Source organism: Microcaecilia unicolor, chromosome 3 (assembly GCF_901765095.1).
Source record: "Microcaecilia unicolor chromosome 3, aMicUni1.1, whole genome shotgun sequence".
Taxonomy (NCBI): Eukaryota; Metazoa; Chordata; class Amphibia; order Gymnophiona; family Siphonopidae; genus Microcaecilia; species Microcaecilia unicolor.
Window position 1 is genome coordinate 163566439 of NC_044033.1, and position 15067 is coordinate 163581505.

General features: G+C 44.7%; 1 protein-coding gene across 1 annotated transcript in view; it reads left to right on the top strand.

The window, feature by feature from the left end:
* The window catches only part of LAMA2 (laminin subunit alpha 2), a 1107608-nt gene that overhangs the window by 442925 nt on the left and 649616 nt on the right, over window positions 1-15067 (top strand). Inside the window, exons 6-7 of the mRNA XM_030196530.1 lie at window positions 6609-6698; window positions 12844-12961. Of these exons, the coding sequence (XP_030052390.1) occupies window positions 6609-6698; window positions 12844-12961 (208 nt within the window). The remainder of the gene's footprint in view (window positions 1-6608; window positions 6699-12843; window positions 12962-15067) is intronic.

Consider the following 15067-nt stretch of genomic DNA (forward strand, 5'->3'; position numbering starts at 1 on the left):
CCCATGGTAGAAAATAATTTTCTATTTTCTACCTGGGCCACTTACCCTGTGGTAAACAGCAGTTGGCATTCGCTGCATGGGTAGTGCATGAGACCTTACCACTAGGTCAGTGGATGGCGGTAAGGTCTCAGGCTGAAAATGGGCATGCGCTGGTTTCAATTTTAACACATGTCCATTTTCCGGTCCCTTAAAAAAAGGCCTTTTTTCCTAGACGCAGTAAAAAAAATGGTCCAGTGCACACCCAAAAGACATGCTCGCACTACCGCAGGCCACTTTTTACGGTGGCTTAGTAAAAGGACCCCTTAACCCTTCATTGACCCATATACAAAACAAAGCTTAGATTATGAGCCCACTAGGGGACATAGGTAAAAACTTGCATGTAATGTGCAAACCGCTTTTGTTGTACCACAGATAGGTGGTGTATGAAGACTCTAATAAATGCATAAACAAACCTAACCAGGCATGTACCTTATCAGGACATACACATCATCTCTTGACCATTGAATCCTGTTTGTAATCAGTGCATCTAGAAGACTGTATGATGGAGGTGTTGGTTATGGCAGAGGTAGAGATGTAATGAAGGTGGCAAAGAAGAAGGTGAGAACGGGAATGAGACATGGCAAAGCCACAAAGTAAGGGAGAAAAATTTAAGAAAGGTCATTTAGTTGGCGTTTCCAAATTTTTTTAGGCAGGCAAATGGAGAGCTGAGAAGTTAAGTTGCCATATTCTTTGAGCTTGAGATGGTCCCCCACAGGCATTGGCCTACATACTTGTGCTTTTTATTTTAAAGCAGATATACTGTAAGGGCAATCCATGTGTCTCACTTTTGTTAGGCCTGAGGCCTGGTTAGGCCATGAACCATCTTTTCTGAAACAACATGGATTCTGCATTTCTTCCTGTCAGCATTGTTCTGGCTGGCATCATTCAAAAACATGCTATTTATTTGTTCTGGCCCTTTAGTTTATGTCCTGGGAAGCTGCGGAGGAGAGAGAGAGAGAGCTTTCAGGCACACAGGGCCTCCAGTATCTTGTGTGAAATTGTGGAGGAGTGGTATGTACTTGCAAGACATGAATGAGGTAATGCTTGTTATTTACCTCGGTGGTGAGACTACTACTGATAAGGTGGTCTTTCTGGAATCCCAAGGTCCCTCATTGTAATGGCCATATGTAATCTGCTGGACAGAGGTATATAGTTCCTGATTGGTCCCTGATTGTCACCTGGGGACCCAAAGGGAAGTTCCAACCCTGAACAGAGAGAGAGAAGTTGGACTAGAAAGGCAGAAGAGAAGAAGAGCTGATGTCATATCGATCTCTCTGAGGAGAGGGACTGAATTGCTAGAACACGTGTGAACAGTAGCTCTATGTGCTGAGTTCAGCACAAGGAAGGATTCAGAAGCTGATTTATGGCTTCCCATAGACTGAGTATCCTGCTGCTTTCTAGAGCAAGGACCTGGGACTATACCCGATACTGTCAGAGGGCTCATGGAGAATCCTGTTTGAGGCCTGAAGAGGAGCCAATTAATCACCCCCATCTGAATACTGAAGCTAGAGACTGCAAGGGTGAGAGCAGGGAATTTTCCTTTATGGATCAGGGTTAGTTAGTTTCTGGTCCTTGCTAGCAAAGGATAGGTTATTGCTCAGGCACATGGTGTAGCCTAATAAAGCTACTGAGTTGATAATTTTTTCTCAGGATAGTATTGTAGTTGTGTAATCACAATTATATATATGTTATTTTCATACATATATAATAAATAGCATATTTCCTCATTGGCATCATTCTTTCATTGGGGACAGCCTTGCTTGGACCTAAGGGCCACTTAGGTGCTGTCATACCCCTAACCAAATGAGTCCAGAGTAATTGTTATCTGAGTGATTACCTATCATACTAGTAGTGCCTACAGTACCACTGTTTTAAAGGATTTTAAGTGAATCATATGTTATCTTTTCAGCATTATTTAGAAAGATTGTTAATGTAAAGCGTCATTTTCAAAAGCTTTTCTGCTAATAAATAGAGTTTAATGAAACTGCCTACCTGACAGGCAGCATTCCTGGGGATCAGGGTTGAAAAAGGTTTTGCATTTACTCGCATACTTTTGCAAATTTGAATGTATGCATACAGATTTAATCCAGAAAATTTGTGGATGTCAAAGAGCAAAGGTAAGTGTCTGTGTATAGATTCCCTGGGGTAAATTTAAAAACTAAAGTGTTGTGTATTTCTGCTTTGAAAATCTAGCTTAAGTCCTCACAGATACAGTTTTGTGTATATTTTTGATGAGTGCCTACAGTTATGAACTTACCACATGGCACATAGCTCACAAGATATTGTTGCAGTACAGACTGTGAGAGTAATTCTATTGAGGAACTGCCTATTTTTGAGAGACATGAATGCATGTAAGTGGCAGTATTTTAGTCCTCTATGTGCATAAGTGGCCACTTACACATATAAATGATCTCTTGTAGAATATTGACTAGTGTAAAAATGTACACCATGTTTTATAGTGGGTGTGCACATGGGCGGGGTTTGGGAAGTGAGTAGAGCACAGAAATACATGTGTAAATTCTACAATTTACACATATTCTTACTAACTTCTTAAGTGCTGTTGTAAGTGATCACAGCTGTAAGTGTGTCTTCTGCCACTTGTGCTATTTTTCTTTATAGAATAGCCTGGAAAAAGGCTCCTGCTCACCCTCTTATCCCAGGTGCTCTGTTATAGAATTACCCTCTGTATTTGGAAGCCAGTGGCGTAGGAAGGGCGGGGCGGTGGGGGCGGTCCGCCCCGGGTGTCAGCGGGTGGGGGGGTGCTCCGGACAGCCTTCGTCTCCTGCCTTCACCCTTCGTTTTTTTTAATCCATTGCAGCGACGCAGGCAGCGCTTCGTGTCTGCCCTGCGTGTGCTGTGAAGAGAGAAAATCACCTCGCTGGCATCGGGCCTTCCCTCGTTGTGTCCCGCCCTCTTCTGAGGTAACTTCGTATTTCCTCGAGGGCGGGACACAATGAGGGAAGGCCCGAGGTGATTTTTTCTCTTCATAGCACACGCAGGGCAGACGCGAAGCGCTTCCTGCGTCGCTGCAATGGATTTAAAATAAAAACGAAGGGTGATGGCAGGAGACAAGGGCTTTGTTGGCTCTCCACGAGGGGGGACAGGGAAGGGACCGGGTCGGGGGGGGGGGTCAGATGGGAGAAGGGGAGTGCTCAGAGGGGAGAAGGGATGGGGTGTTCCTAGGGGAGAAGAAGATTGGGGAGGGTGGGGGTGTTCAGAGGGGAGAAGGGGATTGGGGAGGGTGGGGGAGCCCAGATGGGTGCTCAGAGGGGAGCAGGGGATTGGGAAGGGGTGGGGGAGCCCAGAGGGGTGCTCAGAGGGGAGCAGGGGATTGGGAAGGGGTGGGGGAGCCCAGGGGTGCTCAGAGGGGAGAAGGGGATTGGGAAGGGTGGGGGAGCCTAGAGGGGAGAAGGGGATTGAGGAGGGAGGTTGGGGGAGCCCAGAGGGGTGCTCAGATGGGTGCTCGGAGGGGAGAAGGGGATTTGGAAGGGGTGGGGGAGCTCAGAGGGGAGTGCTCAGATGGGAGAAGGGGTCTGAAGCTGGAACTGGGGTCTGACAAGGGGCAGGAGGGAAAATGGGTCCATGCCTGGGGCAGGTGGGAGAATGAGTCTGGGGCTGAAAAGGGGGGATGCAAGGCATGTAGTGGATGAAGGGGGCTGGAACTGGGGGCTGAAAAGGGGACAGAGAGAAGTGGCTGGGGGCTGAAGCTCGGGACTAATGGAAGAAAAGGGCTGGGGACTGGTGGGATAGTGGGGCTGAAAAGGGAGGCAGGTGGGAGATGTGGGCTGGGGCTGGAACTAGGGGCAGGTGGAATAAGGGGGCTGGAACTGGGGGCTGAAAAGAGGGGGCAGAGAGAGAGAGGACAGACCCTGGATGGAAGGGGGGAGTGTGAGGGAGGGCAGACCCTGGATGGATGGGAGAGAGAGGGCAGACGGATTGAAGGGGCAGAGAGAAAGGGCAGATGGTGGGTGGAAGGGGGAGAGAGAAAGAGGGCAGACTGGGGCAAATGGTGGATGGAAGGGGCAGAGCTAGAGGGCAGATGTGGATGGAAGGGAGAGAGAAAGGCAGATGTTGATGGAAGGAGGAGAGAGATGGCAGACTGGGGCAGATGGTGGATGGAAGGGGCAGAAATAGAGGGCAGATGTGGATGGAAGGAAGAGAGAGGGCAGACAGTGGATGGAAGGAGCAGAGAGAGAGAGCAGACAGTGGATGGAAGGGACATTAGAGAAGGCAGACACTGGATGGCAGAGAGAGAGAGAGAGAGAGCGAAGACAGATGCTGGATGGAAGGAAGACTGTGAAAAGATGATGAGGAAAGCAGAAACCAGAGACAACAAACTGTAAATAAAATACATATTTTTATTTTTTTGCTTAAACATGTAAATAAGGTAATCTTTTTATTGGACTAATTTTAATACATTTTGGCTTAACTTTCAGAGAACAAAACCCCCTTCTGTAACAGTACTATACTGTATTGACCTGAGGAAGGAGATTTTGGCCTCTGGAAGCTAAATGTATTAGTCCAATAAAATGGTATTTTATTTTCTGTATTTGTTTTATTTCTATTTGTTAATTTGTAAAGTGGTGATTGGTATTTGTTAGTGTTTTTTCAAATTTACATCTGCTGTCTTTATATTTTGCACAGTACTAGGGGACATTTTCTGATTCTGTGGTGTTGCATTGTATGCAGAGTCTGGCATCGGGGGTTCAGTTTAATTTTTGTCTAAATAGAAAGTTTATTATTACTTATTCTATAGTGGATTAGGGTGTATCTGTGTTTGTGAAAAAGACATGGCTTTCGGTTGGCATTGACTGTGCAGGATCGACGATCTGTACTAATCTGTCTGTTTTCATTTTACAGTAGGTGAATTGATGTTCTAGTGTTCACTGTAGTGTTTAAGATGCTTTCCTTTCCCTTGTGTGACTCGTACAAATTACTGATTATGGTATGGTATAATTGCTCTATATATAGGTCCTGAGTGTTTTGTATTGTCGGCATGCCTAGTACGGGATTTGGGGTGGGGGGGGGGGGGGGTTAAAAATGACCGGCCCCGGGTGTCAACTACCCTAGCTACGCCACTGTTGGAAGCATTCTCTTCCACCTTTGATTTGTTTCAACTATAACTTGGGCTTCAGTAATTCTTCTTTAGGTGTTTTGTCAGTGGGTTTCCTGATGCTGAGAATGCTCTGCTTCCCTAGAGTACTGCTTTGATGCAGGTACCCAAAAAACCCCCCATAATGATGCATGGCTAACATATGCCTGCCGCAGTCATCTCCCAGCATTCGTATTGATGCTGGCCTTTGTCCTGCTCACTTGGGGAGTAATTTTATAAATGTTGTTTTTCTGTATATAAAGGGCAATATTGCAAGTGGAGAAGGGCCTGTTATAAAATTATGACATGGTAGACCAGTGGCTTAACTATGGGTGGGCCCAGGTGGGCAGGGACCCACTCACTTTGGGATCAGACTCAACCAAAATTGGCACACCTTTTGCTTAGTAAAGGTATGTTAGATATAATTTTTGTAGTTACTATAGATCATGAGATTTATAATGTTTATTTTTTAACTTGAGATTTTTTAATATATTTTTCAATAGGAAACATTCTTGGTACAGTATTGAGCGAAATATGATTTCTTGTCGGAGTTAAATCCCCAAACCAGCAATTAAAAGAATGAGTCTTTTTATTTATATAAGATAGAAAAGTTGAAAACCTGAAATGATAAAATGTGAAAATAAATGAAAGGAAATTGAATATTTAAATTAAAGTTTGAGAGAACTGGACTAATGACGATTGTGGTGAATATTTCTCAGTAAACAGCTTTACTGAGAGCCACCTCTGAAAGTCCAGCATTTACTGGATATAACATTTCCTATCTAGGGGGATGATTTTGAATGAGCTTTTTTTCTTGTGCTCTCCTACAGTGAATTGAACTGCTTTTTCTGTGGGTGACCTTTATAAAATAGACTTAAAACAGGCACCAGTTTGGACCTCACCTAGGCCGTTAAGATGTGCCCTCTTTCCACATACCCCCTAGTGAAGACACACAGCTCTCTCTCTCTCTCTCTCTCTCTCTTGCCACTCTCCACTTTCCTACTAAAAGTAGCCAGCCCTTACTTAGCCCTGTCTCTTACTACTACTACTACTATTTAGCATTTCTATAGCGCTACAAGGCGTACGCAGCGCTGCACAAACATAGAAGAAAGACAGTCCCTGCTCAAAGTGCTTACAATCTAATAGACAAAAAAAGTAAGCAAATCAAATCAATTAATGTGTACAGGAAGGAGGAGAGGAGGGTAGGTGGAGGCGAGTAGTTACAAGTGCTGTTAAACCAGGACAAAAGTATACCATGAATGCTTCCTTCTTTGGTCTGCTAGAAGCCTAAGATAAACTACAATTGAATTATGGGTGAAGATCACATCAAACCACCATGATATGACAAAGTCCAGCAATGGTGTGAACATACAGCATCGTAATGTTATACCTGTTTGCAACCTTGCCTAACAAGATTCTAATTTTTCACTTGCTGATTCTTACATTCATTTTCTTCTGCTATTGTGCTATTTTTCAGTATTACTATTCCATAAAAGACATTTCTATTGGTGGCATGTGTATCTGCTACGGTCATGCAAGGGCCTGTCCATGGAATCCAAGTACAAATGTAAGTATATTTGTAAGACTTCTCTTTATTTAGGAGCTATGGAATATCTCAGGATTTCAGAACTGTAGCAGGCAGAAATAATGATTTCAGTCAGGATGCTAAAGAGCCTCGTGAAGGGGCATTTTCGACAGAATGTCCAAGTCAGAATTGGGACATTCTGCTCATAACATCAAATTTTTGAACAGGAAAGACATCCAGATTTCCTGTTCGAAAATACTTGAGAAGGACGTCCTTACATCCTGAACAACAATTTTACAAACTGAAATTATAGATGTCCCCAGTGCCTTGTTTCCCCCTATTTATCTGGTAGCATTCTTATGAAAATGGCCACAGAGAAGTCCTTATAAAACAGAAGAATGATCTAGTAGTTAGTGCAGTGGACTGTAAACTGAGGGACACGAGTTCAAATCCTACTGTAAATTTTTTTTAATGTAAACGTGATCCCTCCAGGAACAGTAAAATGCCTACTGTACTTGTATATATAGCATTTCAATAGTCTTCAGGCTTGCAGGTGTCCTATATTTTTAGGTATAGTAAGTAATTTTCTATTCCTGTAGGGAGCCCCCCCCCCAAAAAAAAAAACAAAAAAAAACCAACAACAACAGATTCATAGTGGGATTTGAACCTCTCTCCTTTGGTTTACATTCCATTATAGTAACCACTAGGCTATTCCTCTAACAAGCTTGATGCCTGTTTTCAGAACGTCTGTAATACCCTGCAACTGATATAGATCCAAGTTTTCCTTTCTGGTTTCACTTTCAGGGGAGAGGGAGGGGGACAGCAACCACTAGGGGATTAAGGAGGGATCATGCCTTAATCCCTCCAGTGGTCAGCAGCTCTATCAGAGCACCTTTTTGTAATTTGGATGTTTATCCCATTGGAACATCACTGTTGGATGTCCTTCTTTTGGTCTTTCCTTAGTCCTTCCCAAAACACACCCACAACACAACCCTTTGCTGTCTGGACAAAATACAGTGTGAAACCTCCAAATTCTGACTTTCCAATATTGGGATTTGGACGTTTTTAGCAGATGGATATTTTAGGCATTTTGAGGTGTCCATCTGCTTTGAAAATGAGCGCCTTAGTGTAAGTTACCTGGGTTTTTTTTTTCTGTTTTCCTGTACTAGTTTATCCATTTCTGAAAGGGGAGAACAGGAGATTATTAAGATTTCATTTTAGCAGTTGACAGATGGAATTATGTTTGTGTTTATTTCACTCTTTTTCTGCAGCACTTGTCATGATTTTGCACCATTGAATGGTAATATAAATAAATAATGTGGCCAGGACTGCGTTGACGACATGGAAAATGTCAACAACAACCCATGTCATTAAAATTCAAAATCGGCCAAGAGAAATCTGAAAATGTGCAAATAGCAGGGACAGATCACGAATAAGTGTGCATTTTGTGTCACATTCATATCACATGCTATGATTTTATCTCGGAGGGGGAGGGGAGACACTTTAAGGTTGATAGGAAGTAAAATATTCTCAGTTTGCAGCATTCTTGGTTTAATCAAGTGTTGACAATGAATGTGACTATTGGGGCTCATTTTCAAAAGAGAAAAACATTTAAAAAGTGGCATAAAGCAGCGTTTGGATCCTTTGCTTGCCAAAACATTCAAATTGCCATTTTCAAAATCCATTTTCTAAACATTTTTCTATGCTGTTCATCCACAGTACATTCAAATCACAAGGGGGGGGGGGGGGGGGGGCGGTGTCAGGGGCATGTTAAAGGTGGGATTTGGACATTCCTAAGACCTGGGTGTTTTTCTGCTATAATGGAACAAAACAAAAACATCCAAGATAAAAACTAAGATGTTTTGAGCTAGATGTGTTTAAATAATGACTAAGCCACAAAAAAGTGCCCTAAATAAGTTTTGGAGGGCTCACCATATAATATAAGGGGTTAAAGGTGAGATGTATGCCTGGGACCTTTTATATGAAGTCCACTGCAGTGTCCCCAGAGTGCCCTACTGCTCTGCTGGGATGTCTGTGTGACCAGTCTATTAAGATTGCTGGCGCCCCCATACATCCCAATGGCTTGTTTTTGTACGTTTTTCTGTAGGACATTTTTTTCCGAAAATGGTCCAAAAAGATAGATGCACCTAGTCTAGCAAATGGCCATTTTCGAAACAAAAAGATAAACGTTTTGCTGTTTCGAAAGCGCTATATTCACCACTTGAATTTTGAACATTTTGAGCAAAACGTCCAAAGTCAGATTTAAAATTCATATCAAAATGCCCTTCCATGCTGCAACCAAAATTATAAAACCATTTTTCCATGATTGTGACTGTCCTGTCTATGGTGCCAGTAATTGATAATGACAGAGTGTAATCTTCACAGAGCAGCAGGTGTGGTTCTGGCCGCCTTACTGGGCAAACTGGTTGAACCATGTGGTTCCTTATCGACTGTCATATACTATGTTAAATAGTGAGAAAGAAAGTATTCTTTTAAAAAACAGAGCTTCACAAATTTAGGTACCAGGGCAAGCAGAGTATTCTCAGTGCGAGTCGTCACTTACTAGTGGCAGTGCCCAGTGGTATATTCCATCCCAGTAGTACTAATGAGGGGTAGAAGAGCTAGAAGGCAGCAGATAGAGTAGTACACTGAGTGGGAGAGATCTACTGGAACTGTGTAATTTAGTGCAGCTCAGTGATAAGACACACGTATCGTGCTCTCAGTATAGCATAGTAACATAGTAGATGATGGCAGATAAAGACCTGTACGGTCCATCCAACCTGCCCAACAAGATAAATCATAGCATAAGGTATGATGTGATATTACATATGTATACTTGATCTTTCCTTGTCATTTTCAGGGCACAGACCATAGAGGTCTACTCAGCACCTGCCTTGTTTTCCAGCTACTGAAGCTTAATCTGTCCAGCCATGATCAGGGCACAGACCATAGAGGTCTGCCCAGCACTGGCTTTGCTTCCCAATTGCTGGTGTTGCCATCTAATCACCACTAAGCTTCTTTGGTACCTTGCCTTCTATACTGGATTCCTTTGAGTTTATCCCACACATTTTTGAATTCTGTTATTGTTTTCATCTCCACCCCCTAAAATGTTACAGGGTTAGTTGAACAAGTCAGCAGTTGCTGAGGTGGGAATTGAACCCAGTTCCCCTGGCTCCCAGGCCTCTACCCTAACCATGAGGCCACTGTCCCAGCAGACTGCAAGAAAGCTTTCTTCAATTCATGGGCACCTTATGTGCCACTGAATAATAAGTTAACTGTTCCAACCACAAGGCTACCTCATCTCCTACTATGAGCATGACTTGACTCTTTCTTTCTAGCTCTGTTTGAGCAGTGTCCATGCCCAGTGGTGTATGCCAAACCAGTATTACTGAGAGGTAGGCAAAGCCAGATATAGAAGGCAGCAGACACAGTGGGAATGTAAAGAGAGAGAGACACAGACAGTGGTCTTGCTCTTATCCTTACCTTGAACATAAGCACATCAATCATGCCCTTGGGGATGAAACGTGCAGGTGAGAGAGTGAGCAAAGAGGAGAGAAGGAAACCTGTAGCTGTCCTAGGTGGCACTAATAGTACCACTGCCATTAGGCTCCCAACCAGAAGTAGAGAAGTTGGAAGAGGTTTGGAGGTTCAGCCTGCCAGTAGTAGAGGAATACAAGAAGAGCAGCAGCCAAAGCCAGTGCAATGCTCTGTTAGTGAAACTCTTTGCATCAGATGATTAAGAAATCCAAGAATTAGATACGGAAAGTTCTGGTGCTAGATGAGGAGATTATTAGCAGTCCAGTGTCTGATGAGGAAGAAACTTCTAGTACTGCCATAAATTTGTTCATGCTACTAATATCTTACACACTAACCACCAGTGTCCCTGTGACAAAGGATTTCATGGGAGTGGCTAAGTGAACAGTAATAAGAGGTTCAAGGAAAAAAAAACAGATGTTTGGAGGCACTTTCATTCCCTGGAAGATCAAACTTTTGCAGAATGTCTGCATGTGATCTGGGAAAAATAATTGGCCTTCTTTCCAACACGTCTATGAAGTACCACTTAGAAACGCAAAATAGGGCTGTGTTGCTTTCAGGGGAGGCTGTAAGTTCTTCAAGACAGAGGAATGAAACAGTAGTAGCAGGGAAGGTACAGAAGAATAGGGGAAGATCTAGCAGCAGTGTCTCTGCTGTTGACCCATTAGTGCCCAATGTTCCCCATATGGGAACATTGGGCACAAACGGTTTAACCTGTTTCCACAACCCCTGCCCTACTTTGAGCACAGAGGGAGGCTGCAATGAAGGAAATGGGATGAGTCCTATTGCCCTGTCCCATGCCAAGAGGCAGGCTGCATCCAAGTGATTGCACAGTACACAGGTGAAATGATTGCTTTGAATGACCAGCCATTGCAGGTAGTGGAGAATGTGGGGGGTTAAGTGGATGCTGTATCTATTATCCCCAAATTACAAAGTGCCCAGGAAGAGAACATTTAGTAGACAGGTGATCCCCACTCTGTTCATTGGGGGAGGGGGGCACTTGGCAGGCACCAGCCACACAATGGTGTTCCTAGCCTGGATGACACCCGGGGTGGATCACCGATTCGCCCCCCCCCCCCCCGGGTGCAGCGCACCCCCCATGCAAAATGACACCTCCCCCCCCCCCCCGGCGAAATGACATCCCCCCCGGGTGCACGCCACTGGGGGGGGGGTGCCGCGGCGCGCGCCTGTCTGCTCCGAGTTCACTAACTTCGCTCGTTCGCTGCAGCTCCCTCTGCCCCGGAACAGGAAATAACCTGTTCTGGGGCAGAGGGAGCTGCAGCGAACGAGCAAAGTTAGCGAACTCGGAGCCAACAGGCGCGTTCCGCGGCACCCCCCAGCGGTGTGCACCCGGGGTGGACCGCCCCCGGACCACCCCCCCCCCCCTTGGTACGCCACTGCAGCCACAGCAAGCAGGGAACTTGGCACCAGATAGCAGCAAGGCAATGGCAATGATGTGTGCCCCTACTGAAAAAGAGCAAACGCACTTCCAAAATTTATTTATTTATTTATTTAACACATTTATATCCCACATTTTCCCACTTATATGCAGGCTTAATGTGGCTTACAGAATACCGTAAAGGTAGGCTCCAGTTCAGTAATACAAATAACATAGTATAGTAGAAAGCATGTAAAAAACATAAGTATAAGCAACGAAGAAATAGAGAAGGGAGGGTAATAAAAGTCTAGTACGGTCCATATTTAGCTGTGTCGCAGGAAGTAAAAAGTTAACTTGGGTCGGGGGGGGGGGGGGGGGGTAGGCCTTCTTAAACAAGTTGGTTTTCAGTAGTTTCCTAAAGTTAAGATGGTTATGGATAGATCTCACGGTTTTGGGCACATCGTTCCACAGTTGTGTGCTTATGTAAGAAAAGCTGGATGCATAAGTAGATTTGTATCTAAGTCCATTGCAGTCTGGACAATGCAGATTTAAAGAAGTTCTGGATAGGCTGGTACTGTTTCTGGGTGGTAATTTTATGAGATCCAACATGTATGAATGAAAATGAAGCTAGGCAAAACAAAATGAACAATGATTCCAACGACATGGGAACAAAACAAAAAAATCAAGGGGCCTTGCCCATCCTTATTATCCACCCAAGAAATGCTAATCAAATGATGCCGATCAGGGGTGATTATGGATGAGGGTTGGGAATTATTTTATTCTAGTAAGTTTGCTTAAATAAAGGCAGGGCTGTAAAAGACAGGATTTCCTTTATTCCTTCTTTTCACGCATAGAGATACTCACACTTGACCGATCGAGAAATTTTGATGCTGGGTCAAATCCATGCATTATAATTAGCAGCGCGAATAATGATTATAGCACTGTGAACTCCTGACAGTCAAGGGAGGTTGTGAAATATGTAGGATCCTCATGAACAGGGAATACATGATAAACTGCCTTGGGCTGTGGCTGTTCATCTCGCACATCATGATAGACTAGATAATGGATGGTTGACAAGCAATCTAGTTCAATTTATGTGGTCACAAATATGATAAATATAAAAGCGCTTCTTTCCCTGCACTGTAGTTAACCTGTTGTGTGCATATTAAACCTGAAACTAACTGCAGAAAGGCTGCTGAGAGTTGTTGGGCAGTTCTAACTGGTTCCTACTGTTTTATTATTATTATTGTTATTATTATTATTATTTTAAATTAGAAATCTACCTGTGAGTGTGAACATAACACATGTGGGGAAAGCTGTGATCGTTGCTGCCCTGGATTCAATCAAAAGCCTTGGCAAGCTGGGACATTTCTGACTAAATATGAATGTGAAGGTAAGCTCCTCTGCTAAATGATTGTAAGGTGGAAGTCTGTCTCCAGTTTTGTCCTGACTTAAAGTGGGAGGTATCGGACGGAGAAACTGCACAGCTATTTCATCCCCGCAAGCGCTATACTCTCATACTAGCAAACACTGGGGTCCTTTTACTAAGGTGCACTGAAAAATGACCTGCAGTAGTGTAGACGCGTGTTTTGGGCATGCACAAAATTATTTTTTAGCGCACCTACAAAAAAATGCCTTTTCTTTGTCGAAAACGGATGTGCAGCTAAATGAAAATTGCCGCGTGTCCATTTTGGATCTGAGACCTTACTGCAAGCCATTGACCTAGCGGTAAGCTCTCACGGGGTAACCGGGCAGTAATGGTCTAAGTACTTGAAGCGCGTAGCTGCCAGGCGCCAGAAAATACAAAATATTTTTCAGACGCGTATACGGGATGTGCACCAAAATTGAAATTACCACAAGGGCCACGTGGTAACCAGGCGGTATCTCCAATTTGGCACACGGGCACGCATAGGCGCCTACGTGGCTTAGTAAAAGGGCCCCACTGAGAGGAAGATGTTTGGAATGATATAACTGTGCAGGGGAGGTTCCTGTCCAGTTAAATCATGGTGAGTGGACAATCCTCAGATTCAGTGCTGCTGAAAATCTGCTGGCCTAACTTTGGGGTCCTTTTACTAAGCTGTAGTAAGTGGTAGCGCATGCTTACTGTAGCTTAAAATGGCTTACCACGGGACTGCTGTAAATGCCAAACTGGCATGCACAAATTGTGTGTAAAAAATTTGTTTTTAATTTTTGCATGGAGCGGTGTGTCTCTGGTGGAGAAGGGGGGGTTTCTACGAGGACAAGCAGGCTGCTTGTTCTTATGATTGGGTCAAAGCCTGCGGTGGCCCAGGAGACTGGCAAAAATGTTTGCAAGCAAAATAAGAATCTTTGAGAACGCTCCGGAGCGCGGGCAGAGCGCACTACGCATGCGTGAACAGCTTCCCGCACACCGCACGAGCGTGTCATCCTCAGCTTCTTCCAGAGCTTCTGGAGGGATTGCTGCGCCAGTCTACTTCGGTGCCAGGGGTGCTTGCGCCTTCTGCACCATCTGTTGAAGCGGCATCTGGTCCTTCACCTGCCACCCGGGTCGACTCTCCGACATCGGCGGAGGAAGCTTCACCGCAGTCCAGGCAGGGGTCGATTGCTCGACATCCCCCTCCAGGCTGTCGCTTCTCGACGTCGAGACAGGCTCAGGTTTGGGCTGCTCTTAGAGAGGTTTTGTCTGATACCAAGGATGAGTGTTCGTGGGAGGAAATGGAAGATCCCAGATACTTTTCTGAAGAAGAGTCCTATGGGGTCCCCTCTGATCCTACTTCGCCCATTGAGAGAAGGATTGTCTCCGCCTGAGAGTCTTTCTTTTTCCTCCTTTGTTCGGGAAATGTCTAAGGATATTCCCTTCCCTATGGAGGTTGTGGATGAGCCCAGGACAGAGATGCTCGAGGTCTTGGATTATCCTTCTCCACCTACAGAGGTTGCGGCTCCTTTGCATAACACACTCAGGGAAGTTCTTCTGCGAAACTGGTTGTTCCCTCTCTCTAATACAGTGGTCCCCAAAAAAGCTGAGTCCCAGTACAGAGTCCATGGAGAGCCAGTAATGGTAAAGTCTCAACTACCTCGCAATTCCATGGTGGTGGATTCTGCTCTCAGGAGAGCCAAGAGTACTAGGGACTATGCCTCGGCGCCCATAGGCAGAGAGTCTAGGACCTTGGATTCTTTTGGGAGAAAGACATATCAGGCCGCTATGCTCGCAGCCAAGATTCAGACATACCAGCTCTACACGTGCATCCACTTGCGGAACTCGGTGAGATAACTGTCTGGTTTGGTCGAAGCGCTTCCTCCAGAGCTCGTCAGGCAGCAGAAGGCATGTCAAAAATTCCTGGCCAGGGGTACTTAGGACACTTTTGATGTAGCATCCCGAATAGCTGCTCAAGATATAGTGATGCGTAGTCTCTCATGGCTGCGCGTCTCTCACCTGGATCGTAAGATCCAGCGGTGGATGGCGGATGCTCCTTGCCGGGGGGGTAACCTTTTTGGTGAAAAAGTAGAGGATATGGTCGAT